This window comes from Erythrolamprus reginae, chromosome 4 (assembly GCF_031021105.1).
Source record: "Erythrolamprus reginae isolate rEryReg1 chromosome 4, rEryReg1.hap1, whole genome shotgun sequence".
NCBI lineage: Eukaryota > Metazoa > Chordata > Lepidosauria > Squamata > Dipsadidae > Erythrolamprus > Erythrolamprus reginae.
In genome coordinates, this window is record NC_091953.1 from 15,069,884 (window position 1) to 15,081,901 (window position 12,018).

General features: G+C 40.6%; 1 protein-coding gene across 1 annotated transcript in view; it reads left to right on the forward strand.

Moving 5' to 3' along the window:
• The window catches only part of CNTN5 (contactin 5), a 439,109-nt gene that overhangs the window by 199,461 nt on the left and 227,630 nt on the right, over positions 1–12,018 (forward strand). The window contains exon 5 of the mRNA XM_070751525.1: positions 4,658–4,753. Coding sequence (XP_070607626.1) covers positions 4,658–4,753 — 96 coding nt within the window. The remainder of the gene's footprint in view (positions 1–4,657; positions 4,754–12,018) is intronic.

Sequence of the window (12,018 nt, forward strand, 5' to 3'; positions counted from 1 at the left end):
TAGCCGCCCCGAGTCTGTGGAGAGGGGCGGCATACAAATGCAATAAATTATTATTATTATTATTATTATTATTATTATTATTATTATTATTATTATTATATAAGAGAAGATCTAAATCTAACAACTAAATTAATAAGGCAAATGGACTCCCCAAAGAGATGTCTCAAAGGTGCTTCCCCCCCCCCAAAGACAATTCTTGGTTTTTTCCTCTGAAGAACATTTAGCTTCTCATCCAACAAGTTACTCCAGGCTTCTTGGATGAGAAGTGACTGAGTCAAAAGAGGGAGGGTTAATGGTACAGAGGTGTTTTTAAGCTATGAATTGGTCCTGACTAGCTAAAGGGCAGTGTCTTTCCATTCTTGGAGGATAACTCCACCCACTACGGAGAAGACATAGTAATAGCATTTAGACTTATATACCACTTCATAGTGCTTTTACAACCCTCTCTAAGAGGTCTATACAATCAGCATATTGCCCCCAACAATCTGAGTCCTCATTTTACCCACCTCGGAAGGATAGAAAGCCGAGTCAACTTTGAGCCGGTGGTGAAACCTGAACTGCTAAACTACAGGTAGCAGTTAGCTGAAGTAGCCTGCAATGCTGCACTCTAACCACTGCACCATCTTGGCTCATATTCCAAATGGTGCTGAAGAAACAGATACAGGTGACTTATTTGTAGATAAGAGAATCGTCTTTGATGTCGGATGACAAAATAAAGACATCTCTCAGCTGTGGCGAGGGGGGCGTTTGCCCAGGTTCGCCTGGTGCACCAGTTGCGGCCCTATCTGGACCGGGACTCATTGCTCACAGTCACTCATGCCCTCATCACCTTGAGGTTCGACTACTGTAATGCTCTCTACATGGGGCTACCTTTGAAAAGTGTTCGGAAACTTCAGATCGTCCAGAATGCAGCTGCGAGAGCAGTCATGGGCTTACCCAGGTATGCCCATGTTTCACCATCACTCCGCAGTCTGCATTGGCTGCCGATCAGTTTCCGGTCACAATTCAAAGTGTTGGTTATGACCTTTAAAGCCCTTCATGGCATCGGACCAGAATATCTCCGAGACCGCCTTCTGCCGCACGAATCCCAGCGACCGATTAGGTCCCACAGAGTGGGCCTCCTCCGGGTCCCGTCAACTGAACAATGTCGGTTGGCGGGCCCCAGGGGAAGAGCCTTCTCTGTGGCGGCACCGGCTCTCTGGAACCAACTCCCCCCGGAGATCAGAACTGCCCCTACTCTTCCTGCCTTCCGTAAACTCCTCAAAACCCACCTTTGCCGTCAGGCATGGGGAAATTAAACATCTCCCCCTGGGCACGTTTAATTTATACATGGTATGCTTGTGTGTGTGTCTGTTAGTATATGGTTTTTTGTTTTTTTTTTAAATTAAATATTTTAATTAATTGGATTATTTATGATTTGTTTTCACTTGTTGTGAGCCGCCCCGAGTCTTCGGAGAGGGGCGGCATACAAATCCAAATAATAAATAAAATAAATAAATAAATAAATAAATTTTCCTCCGTACAATTTACCCACTGTAATTGCTTGTGCCGGTATTTTGAAGTCAGTGACCATTCCTTCTGTTTTGTTTCAATATGTTTGTTTTTAAATCATTTAAACTGTACACACAAACAACAAACTTGTAGGGTACGAATGAAGTGATTAGGCAACCTTGCAAAAAAAGGCAAATGGGCATATTTCTGTTGCAGGTGAGGGAAAGGCTTTGTGGAACTTGGAAGGATATGAAGAGATGAAACATTACTGTTTATATTGTATTGTGTTTTGTTAAGCAATCTGCATTTACACCTTTCTTTTCATCCAAGCTGAGTACATAGTAGATAATTGTAACTAAAAGTAGTTACAAATATATCACTGATGATGCTAGCCTCTCTCCTTTCCTGTAATTTTAATATATTTTATTAGTTCATTTGACAAAATTTTTAAAAAATGAATATTTAAAAAATGCATCATAATATGTGCTTCGAATGCAATTTGTTAGCACTATGTACATAACTGGTTGGGTTTGGCAATATATAAATAAATTAACAATGTATGCTTAAATGAATTAAAACACTATAGCTTTTGTTCTGTCGGGCTCTCTGGTAGAATCCTCCCAAAAATGCACAGGTACAAATTTCAGACACACACACGTTTGAAAATTCAAAACAATGTTATTTATAATGAAAATTCACTTAAACCAAGCCCTCTTTTGGTATAGCAAAGAGCACTGGTCTCCAAACAAAGTGGTAATTTGTACAAGTCCCTTATTAGTTCTGTGATACTTAGCTTGCAGCTGTGAGGCAATTCACAGTCCTTCTTCTTCCACAAAGTGAAACACACTTTGCTCTGGCTTAGTTTCAAAGCAGGGAAAAATCAGCACACAAAAAGTCAAAGTCAATAAAGCAGTCAGGAAACACAACGATCAGATAATCCTCCACAATGGCCAAAGCCACAGGCTGCTATTTATAGCAGCCTCACTAATTACCACAGCGCCACCCAACCACAGGTAGCCTCATTTTCTTTGATAATAATATCTCAGTTGTTGTTGCCTATGCATCGCTCTCCGCATGCGTGGCTGTATCATTAACTCTTGTTCTGAATCCAAGGAGGAGCTAGATAATTGATCTCCTTCTGAGCTGTCTGCCACACTCTCCTCCTCCCTGTCACTCATTTCTTCTTGGTCAGAGGAGCCTTCATCAGCAGATTCCACCGGGGGCAAAACACGCCTGCAGCATGTGGATGTCTCCCCCACATCCACAGTCCTTGGGGCAGGAGCTGGGCCAAAGCTAACCACAACAGCTTTAAGAGTTAGTGCGGCGGGTTGCCATAAGAGGGAACCACAAGCATGATTCTGTCTCTCTGACTGTCTCTGCTATTTCTGTTGTTTACTCTGAGAGAATTCATTTGGGTGCATCCTAGTTAATAAGAACACTGAGGTGGAAGAGTTAGTGAGTTACAGTGTACAAGCAGTGGTCAATTCAAATCAGATAAGTTCATGGTTTATTATCTGTTGGGAGAATTGGTGCTAGACATATGGTTGGGGGGTCACCACAACATGAGGAACTGTATTCAGGGGTCGTGTTAGAAAGGTTGAGAACCACTGCTATACACCAATAGAGTCAATATTGCAAACATTTGTACAGTTTATTAGTTAAGTTGCAGTATCCTTTTTATAACACTCAAGAGCTTTATCCAAAATACAGGTAAAATACAAAGCTTCCTCACCTCCCTCGATATCTCTTTCAACTGTACACAGAATGACTTTTTATTAGGGAAGAAATCAATAATTGAGAAATTGTAAAAGAGTTATTAAGATGCCTGTTATAAACCGGGTTTTCAAATAACACATTTCTGCATCCTCTAAGAAATAATAAAAATGTCACATGGAATATCTCTATTTACTAGTTGTAATTAGCCAGAATATGCTAAAAAAAATTAAGGGAACACTTATACAACACAATATAAGTCCAAGTAAATCAAACTTCTGGGAAATCAAACTGTCTACTTGGGAAGAAATGCACGACCGCCGGTTTAAACCGCCAGCCAAAATTGCCCCTGGAGCAGGGGGATGCTGCGTCAGCTCCACGGAGCCCCGAACTTCCGGTTTCCGGCGAAACCAGAAGTTCGGCTTTTGGCAGCGCGCCAGATGGGCGCGCTGCTTGCTGGGCCAAGGGGAGGTCCTAGATCACCCTATTTAAGGGCGATCCGGACAGGACCTCCTCCTTGGCTGGGAGAGGCTGAAAAGCAAACACCTGCCCGCCCTCCGCTATTAACAGTGCGTCTCTAGGAGGTCACTTTGGAGCTGAATAGGAATTTTTTGCGGCCTCCCCTTTAGAGGCGGCCATTTTTTTGCCTATTCCACACTGACAGTACAGATGGAATGGTTAGGGGGTGCAGCGCACATAGATGTTAGTTTTAGACTTCCCTATGGTCACTGGGGTTGGCAGGTTAGGGGCGGAAATGGGCAGTAGAAGCGACTGCGCATGCTCCTTTGAGCATCTTTTAAAAGGGTGATGGACCCCCTTTCTCCAGGAACTAGAGGTTAGAACAACGTCAGGGATTGGAGAGAGGATGCCCATAGGACTCACTGGATCCAATTTCCCTTCGGGGATTGGAGGGTGAGCTCCTCCCACATGCCAAATGGGCGTGGCTCGGATCCAGGTGAAGGTGGCTACCTTCACCTGGTTCAGCAAGGAGTTATGCCCAATGTTGCCAAGGAAGGTTCTGGCAGGAATTTCCGCCCCATTAGTTTTGGCCTCTGCAGGTCCTTAGTTATAGTTGATTTAAATATTTAAATTTACGTATTTAAAGTTACCTTATTTAAATTTATGTTAATTTTAATAAAGTGACCCTTTATTTAATCCACACAGCGTCTCAGTGTCTTTACTCCGCTTCCGGGGCAAACACTGATTGGCAATCAATTTCACATGCGGTTGTGCACATTCAACTTTGTACAATGAGAATATTTCATTCATTCAGATCTAGGATGTGTTATTTGAGTCTTCCCTTTATTTTTTTTGAGCAGTACCGTATATGTTTCATGTTTTTGGAAAAGCAATGGTTTTGGTTTTAGCGTGAGAAAAAGGAAGAAGGCAAAATAACTCTGTAACGTAGAAAAGTTTCTCCTTGCGAATGAAAATTGCAATCTTATGTTAACAGATCTGGGGAATTTCAGCGGACGAACAAGAAGTGCTGTGTCAGTGAGAGAAGGTCAAGGCGTGGTACTAATATGCTCCCCTCCACTTCACTCCCCAGGTAAGGTTGGCTGAATGTTATATTGATAGCAACTCTGTGGGCTCATAATTTTCAGCCGTGATTTTGATGGCGGATCAGTAAATGCTTTGATACCCGAGCTATCGAAAGAATAATTAAAGTCTGTGTCTCGTAAAAGCTTCTGAACCGGAGTTAGCATTTTTGAAATAAGGTTAAACTAATCCATTTTGCTCAGTGAATAGAAACAAGCAATAGCAGATAGTAGATAGGAGTCGTCCAAGGACTTTCTCCCACCCCTCCCAAGTCTTAGAGCCCTTCTAAATGTCACTACTGAGAGAGAGATGTTATTGAAGCCCCGGTGGAATGATTCATTTTCGCTCATTCAGATACGAGTTGGATCATAGTCTTCTTTCATGATCAAATTATGATAGTGGATATTTTGTTGGGGTTGGAAGTAGCTCAGTTGAAATTTGTTCAGATAACCTTCTATCAAATGTCAGTGTTCCAAATAGCATCTGAACTCAAATGATGGCTTTGGCCTGACACTATATCCTAGATTAAGGAGACCAGATTTGAATTTCGTTAGAGTGGGACACCATTGCCGGAATGGGGGGGGGGAGAGAAACAGATTTCAACTCCCAGAATTCCTCAACCAGCAAAGCTACAGGCTACAGAAGAACAAACTTCCAGCAGACGTGGTAGATAAATCCACAGTAACTGAATTTAAACATACCTGGGATAAACATATATCCATCCTAAGATAAAATACAGGAAATAGTATAAGGGCAGACTAGATGGATCATGAGGTCTTTTTCTGCCATCAGTCTTCTATGTTTCTAAGGAGACGAAAGACCCTCTGAAAAGCAAATCGCCTTTCTCCCCTCAACACTCACCAAGTCACCATTGCTGCACTCAATATTAATAGACAAGCCAGGCTGAAGGCTCTTGTAAATATTGGAATCCATACTACAGTATACCTGCCGGAGAAATATCAAGATGCCGGCGAAGTACGGCCATCCCCACTTTCAAAACCCGGTGCTGAACAAGAGCACTCCAACCAACTTTCTCAGCTTTGAATGGGGTGTGCTGAAAAAGCTGCCGGGTAACGAGCTTTAAAAACTACATTTCCCAGAGAGGCCTGGGAGCGAAAGATGGTTAAAGTTGATTCAAATGTGATGCAGACAGCACAGGAAGTGGTATCCCCCCCTTCATTGTTCTCGTTGTATTTGTAAATCATGTCCTCTATATACTGGGGGATGCATTTGATGGCTGGCCATCTGTACTGTTGTACATACTCTTGATCAGTTGGAGGATGATGAAGATATTGAGGAGTCAGATTCAGATAGTGTTTATGAAGTAGTGGGGGACCCGGGGTTACAGGTAGTAGAACAGGTGGGAGGCCAGCCACAGGATGGGGCTATGAGTTCAGGATCTAGCGAAGGAGAATCAGATGCTCGCTGGGTGAACCCTAAATTCAGAAGGATTCAGAAACGTAGAGAGCAAAGGTCTGGAAGAAGATATTAAGGAGAGGAATGGGTTAAATATTGTAGTGAGGTAATTGGCACGTCAGGGGGCTAGTGGAGAAGAAGGGTGGAGTTTCAACATTGCCGTAAAGAAATATGGAGCAGTGTTTTCGCCACGCTAAAGTAAGCCAAAGTATTTTGTATTGTATTTAGTCAGAGTGGCTGTTTTTTATAGCTATGTAGTTAGAAAATATCTTGTTTAAGTTAAGCAGGAAAAAGAATGTGAGGAATGTGGCTAGAAGAGAGATAATGGACTGATTGATGTCGGAAATGTGTTGAAGTAAAGAGAACAGAGAAATAAATGGAATTGCTTTATTCATGAAATGATGCATTTATTGAGAGTTATTTGTAATTACTAAACCTCTACCAGAAACCAGAACATGTACCATGTAAAAAAATTGGGGGTCTTTGTAGACATACGTGGGATTTTACCATTATTGTCCATATTTTATTGATCCCAAAGCGTTTCCTTTCTCTGGTTGCTGGGAGAAGTTTATTTCCTCTCCCAGTGCCAAGTGAAAGGAAGCGATTTATTTGCTGTGGGCAGTCCAGAGAAAGGAAAATCGGGACTTTTTAAAAACCTCACAGGACGCGGAACAAATTATTAAAAATTGGGACTGTCCCACCAGAAGTGGGACGTCTGCTCACCTTATCCTAGATAGATGTTGTTGCAGAGGGCAGAACTCATGCCTCAGCTTCTCATGAATCATACATAAAAAAACAAATGGAGCTGTCATATTATCAAGGCTGCCGTCTTGGACTTACATATTGAATGTATCTTCCTCTTTATTTTCTGATCGTGGAACTGAATGGCGTGTAGGCTTGCTCTGATCTGGATATATCAAGTTTCAAGTTTTTTCAAGTTTTATTGGATTTATTTGCCGCCCCTCTCCGAAAACTCGGGGCGGCTAACAACAATCATGAAAATATACAATAAAATCCAATACTAAAAGCAAATTAAAACCCCTTAATATATAAAAACCAAACATACATACAAACATACCATGTATACAATTGTAACGGCCTAGGGGGAGAAAAAAGTCTTAATTCCCCCATGCCTGGCAGCAGAGGTGGGTTTTAAGTAGGTTACGAAAGGCAAGGAGGGTGGGGCCAATTCTAATCTCTGGGGGGAGTTGGTTCCAGAGGGCCGGGGCCGCCAAAGAGAAGGCTCTTCTCCTGGGTCCTGCCAAGCGGCATTGTTTAGTTGACGGGACCCGGAGAAGACCCACTCTGTGGGACCTAACTGGCCGCTGGGATTCGTGCGGCAGAAGGCGGTCCCTGAGGTAATCTGGGCTAATATCGGCTAATATTGAATAGCTAAAGGCCACTCCCTTTGAGATTATCTATACAAAAGCCACAGTGTTGTTTCTGTAGAAGGATAGACCAAAAAAAAAAAAGGAATCCACTTGGAGCCGTTACACTCCCGCAAACATCCCACAAGCCTCTATGACTGATCGAAACAAATAAAACTAGATATTACCCACAACAGTCATTTACCAACAGATTTCTTATCTACTGTAAGAGTCCTGGGAAAAGTGGCCAAAATCCTTGGTAATTTTTATGAGGTCCTTACTTGTTAGTTTTCTCTGAAATGATAAACATCTGAGTTCTACCACTTCTGATTGCAAGTTCAGCTTTGAATGATTAAAAATGCTGAGTCCATTCAAAACCTGGAAGATGGTGTAGTTCTTCTCTATTATGTATTATCTATGTCAGGAGTTGACAACCTCTCTGGGCCACTGAGCCCACATTTGCACTGAGGATATTATGGGAACTTTCTCAAAATGCCACCAGAGAAGAGAGCTGTCTATGAAAAGAAATGTTAGCCAGAAGCAAATGGTTTTTCTTAGTTCTTACTGTATAAAGCTCTTCCAAAGAAGATGCTGCTTAGAGAAGTTTACCGTAGTACTTTGTAGCATAACTTTTTCTCTCTCTCCCTTTTCCTATATCATAAGTGAGTCAAGAAAATTCTCAGCTTTTTGATGTACAGTATATATTTTATTTCAGCATGTAGAATCATTCAGAATAATCCATCTTTTATAAAATGTTTCCATTTCCCTTGTATACTGACTTGTCATACTGAGCTACAGTGTCAGGAATTGACATAAAAATTGAAAGTTCCACAGGGATTTGTTTACAACTCAAAGATTCTTCTAAATCTCAAAATCTTATATGGAAAATGCTGAAAAGTTGTATTACGATATACAGTGATACCTTGTCTTACAAACTTAATTGGTTCCAGGACAAGGTTCTTAAGATGAAAAGTTTGTAAGACGAAACAATGTTTCCCATAGGAATCAATGGAAAAGCGATTAATGCGTGCAAACCCAAAATTCACCCCTTTTGCCAGCCGAAACATCTGTTTTTGAACCCCACCTCCAGACTTCCGTGTTTTTGTGACACTGCAGGGGAATCCCAGCAGGGGAATCCCAGCAGTGCAAAAACGGGTGCTTCGCTGGCAACGGAAGTCCGGAGGTGGGGTTTCCCAGTGAAGGGAGCATCAGTGAAATCGCAGCATCGCAAAAACACCCAAGTCCTCAAAACCCCACTTCCAGACCTCTGTGTTTTTGCGATGCTGCGATTTCACTGAGGTCAGGGGACAAACGCCAGAAGTAATGGACAGACAGATGGAGTTGGGAGGTAAGATCCACAGCCACTCCGTCTTGTCTGGATTGAGTTTGAGCTTGTTGACACTCATCCAGGCCCTAACATCCTCCAGGTACTGGCACATCACTTCCACTGCTTCGTTGGCTGGACATGGGGTGGAGATGTATAACTGGGTATCATCAGCGTATTGATGATACCTCACCCCATTAGTAGCAAAATCTTGAACACTTCACAGTGCTTTTATCAACAATCATCTGTAGGTGCTTCTATACTTTCACTCTAAACAATATAACTCAGTGGACCATTAAGAAATGCCTCTCGTCCTTCAGTTGACCTTGTCTAGGTTTAAACAGTAAGCAGGATTAAGTTTGGTTACTGCGTAGAAGGGTTTCTACCTGTGAATTTCCAGATTGTTGACTAAATTAGAGGGTTAAAAATATCCTAGAAGACAATGGAAATGATGCACGATGAACTACATGGACGTACTCAGATGGTCACCAGATGTTGAGCTGAGGTTGAGGGCATTGCGTGTCTGTCATAATAATGATAAATGATAGAATTATTCTAAGCAGGCAGAATGTATCACATGGCTATGGATAGAATGTTCTTCCTTGGATTAAATAAAATAAGGGTGCTTATTTTATTTGGGAGAGAGAGAGAGGAGAGAGAGAAAGGAGAGAGTAGTTTTCATTCCATATATTTTAGAAAATGTTTCTATTCCCCTTGTCTGCTGACTTGTTAAACTGAGCCAGGAATTGACATAAAAGTTGAAAGTTTCATAGGGATCTGTATAGGACTCAAAAGTATTTAGGCATTATGATACAAACAAATTTTAAAAGACCCCAACATTTCGACCTTTCGACTCTATGGCCCAGAAAAGAGCTCTGAGTTACCCAATAAAAGGGGGGGAAATGCATATAAAAATTGTGTAGATTTAATTTCCAAACTAATGGATTTATAGAAAAAACAATGTTAAAAAAAACCCTCTGATTTATCAATATCTAGATAGTATTTGCATGAAAAAAATTCAGATTTAATCCTCAATTTTTTAAAAAAAGGTCAGTGAGTGATGTCAGCTCTGAAAGGTACTGTCAATATGGAATAAATAGGGTAATATAAACACTCTCTGTCTCTGTGTCCCACTGATTAATGGTACTAACTGTCAGGAAATGTCTCCTTAGTTCTAAGTTGCTTCTCTCCTTGATTAGTTTTCACTCATTGCTTCTAGTCCTACCCTCAGGTGCTTTGGAGAATATTTATTTGTTTGTGATTTGATTTGATTTGATTTGATTTGATTTGTATGCCGCCGCTCTCCGTAGACTCGGGGCGGCTCACAGCATACAATGAAACAATTCCTAACAAATCTAATAAATTTAAAAAAACTTTTTAAAAACCCATAATTAAAACAGACATACACACAAACATACCATACATAAATTGTATATAGCTTGACTCCCTCTCCTTTGTGGCAACCCATGAGATATTGCAACACTACTATCCTTCTTTTCATCAAACTAAGCATACCCAATTCCAACAACCATTCTTTATATGTTTTAGCCTCAAGTCTCCTAATCATCTTTGTTGCTCTTCTCTGCACTCTTTCTAAAGTTTCCACATCTTTTTTACAGCATGATGATTAAAACTAGATCTACAGTAGTATTCCAAGTGTGGCCTTATCAAGTGGTATTAACACTTCACGTCATTTTGATTCTATCCCTCTGTTTATGCAGCCTAGGATTGTGTTGACTTTTTTGGCAGCTGCCGTGCACTGCTGGCTCATATTTAAATGGTTGTCTGTCTGTCTGTCTGTCTGTCTGTCTGTCTGTCTGTCTGTATATCCATTATCTATCTATCTATCTATCTATCTATCTATCTATCCTTCCATCGATCGATCGATCGATCGATCCATCCATCCATCCATCCATCCATCCATCCATCCATCCATCCATCTATCTATCTATCTATCGATCTATCGATCTATCGATCTATCCATCTATCATCTATCTTTCCATACACACAAGCACACAGATATATACTCTATAGAGGCTAATCCTCTAGAGGGAGATTTATATGAAGGAACTTTTCCTTCACTAAAATATATGTACATTCCAACAATAGATAGATACCATCTTATTAATTCCAACCCGTTCCTCATTCCTGACAGTATCTTTATAACTGGCTCAACTCTAGTGAAAAGGAGATTATTAAACTCTAACTAGGGAGGGGGGAATGGGAAAAAGTTCAACTTTGGAGAAAATGAAATATGTGATGACAGCATAACTGAATAGGTGTAAAAGTTGCATTGCTATGAATTTATATGAACGTTCCAGTTAAAAACTGAAGGACTCTACATACTTTCATCATCCCACAGCTGCTTCACCATTCTTCAATATGAGTCTTATTTCAACTGTCCCCATTTTTTTTCCCTTTGGACAACAAGGGTTGCTCTCATCAGTATGATAATTATGGATCTTCTGGTGCTGATAGTTTGTCTATTTCTACCCTCAGATCTCCAAGCATCGTGAATATTAATTTCTGAGCTGCTCATTAGCAAACTGATCACTTTTGAGGTTAGCAAAGTTCTTAACGCTGCTGCATGAGGATTTTGGCAGGTATCCCACCAATTTAGAATTTTCTTAAATAAATAAATACTTTATTTTCCTGCAGGTCAGATGCGTCATACCCTGTCCATGCCCATGCTTGGTTAGCAAAGGGGGGGAAAGTCCCAATATGTCACATGACAACGCAACGAGTTTGCCACCCCTGTATTAGAACCCTGAATCATTAAATAGTATAAGAGCTGTGAAAATTTATTAGGTTGCCCATGAAGAGACAAATTACACACTATATGGATATTTGCAGTTGGCTGAAGCGTAAACATCAGAGGGTTGTTGTTAATGGCGAGTATTCTTTTTTTAAAAAAATAGAATTTATTTATTAAATTATAAAAGGTAACAAAAAGGTAAAGGATAGGAATGAAAAAGAGGGAGGGTGCACAAAATCAAAGGGGTATGGAAACATAGTAAGGTTGTTGTGTAATAATACGTAGAAATTTACATCTCAATGTTGTATTTTTAAACTGTACAGATATATCTTAACGTTCTATATATAATTTGTGACAATTAGATTCAAATAGATATATATATTAGTTAATAAGAGATAGATAAGAGTAATTAG